The 901-nt window shown below is 41.5% G+C and overlaps 1 protein-coding gene across 1 annotated transcript; it reads right to left on the bottom strand.

Moving 5' to 3' along the window:
- Positions 1 to 232: 232 nt before the first annotated feature.
- Positions 233 to 688, bottom strand: LOC138337850 (uncharacterized). Its single transcript, XM_069288283.1, has one exon. The coding sequence runs from the start codon at positions 686 to 688 to the stop codon at positions 233 to 235; it is 456 nt and encodes a 151-aa protein (XP_069144384.1).
- Between the last annotated feature and the right edge of the window lie 213 nt (positions 689 to 901).

Raw genomic sequence — 901 nt, 5'->3', positions numbered from 1 at the left:
CAGTCCATTTGGATTTGGGCTTGCCTGGAAGACAAGGCACCCTAGAACTGTCTACAAGCACCAAATCTCAAACCATAAACTCTTGTTTTGCATTTTTCTGTTCAGTCTCCTTCTTCATCTTTTCTTTGTGGGATATAGCAGATACCGATTGGAGCTCACTACTCTGCCTCATGGTCCTACAAATGTTGAAGGTCACTTCTTCATTATTCAACCGAAATGTCATCTGTCCCTTCTACATATCAACTAATGCTCTAACTGTAGCAAGGAATGGCCTCCTATGAATAATAGACACTTCAAAATCGACCTCGCAATCAAGAATAACAAAATCAGCCAGAAAGATTAATGACTCCACTTTTACTAGCACATCATTGAGTATCCCTATGGGCCGTTTCACTGTCCGATCAGCCATCAGTAGCCGCATCGCAGTGGATTTTGGATCCCCCAAACCCAATTTCTTGTAAACCGAGAGGGGCATGAGATTAATGCTAGCCCCCAAATCACATAATGCTTTCGCATAATGTAATGACCCAACTGTACAAGGAATAGTGAACGCACCAGGATCTTCTTTATTTTGTATGAGGGATCTTGTAGCAATAGCACTACAATGCTGCAGTGTATCATCATCCTCGAAAGTGACTGATTTTTTCTTGGTTCCCAGATCTTTCATAAATTTTTCATAACCGGGCATTTGTTCTAGAGATTCTACCAAAGGGACATTGATAGAAAGTTGCTTCAACATTGTTATGAAACGCCGGTATTTACCATCCTTGGTCCTTTTCACTAATCTCTGAGGGAAGGGTGGTGGTGGCCTAGGCATGGGAATTACCTTGATAGGTACTTCTGCATCTTTTCCATTACTTCCCTCTACTTCACCACAACTCTTTACCACATTATCATTATC

This window comes from Solanum lycopersicum, chromosome 8 (assembly GCF_036512215.1).
Source record: "Solanum lycopersicum chromosome 8, SLM_r2.1".
Taxonomy (NCBI): domain Eukaryota; kingdom Viridiplantae; phylum Streptophyta; class Magnoliopsida; order Solanales; family Solanaceae; genus Solanum; species Solanum lycopersicum.
Note: the sequence above shows the minus strand (reverse complement) of the source record. Positions and strands in the feature narration are given on the sequence as shown.

What these genes read in the sequence shown, in the direction of transcription:
- LOC138337850 (XM_069288283.1), bottom strand. Translation starts at nt 688, where the DNA reads ATGCCCGGTTATGAAAAATTTATGAAAGATCTGGGAACCAAGAAAAAA.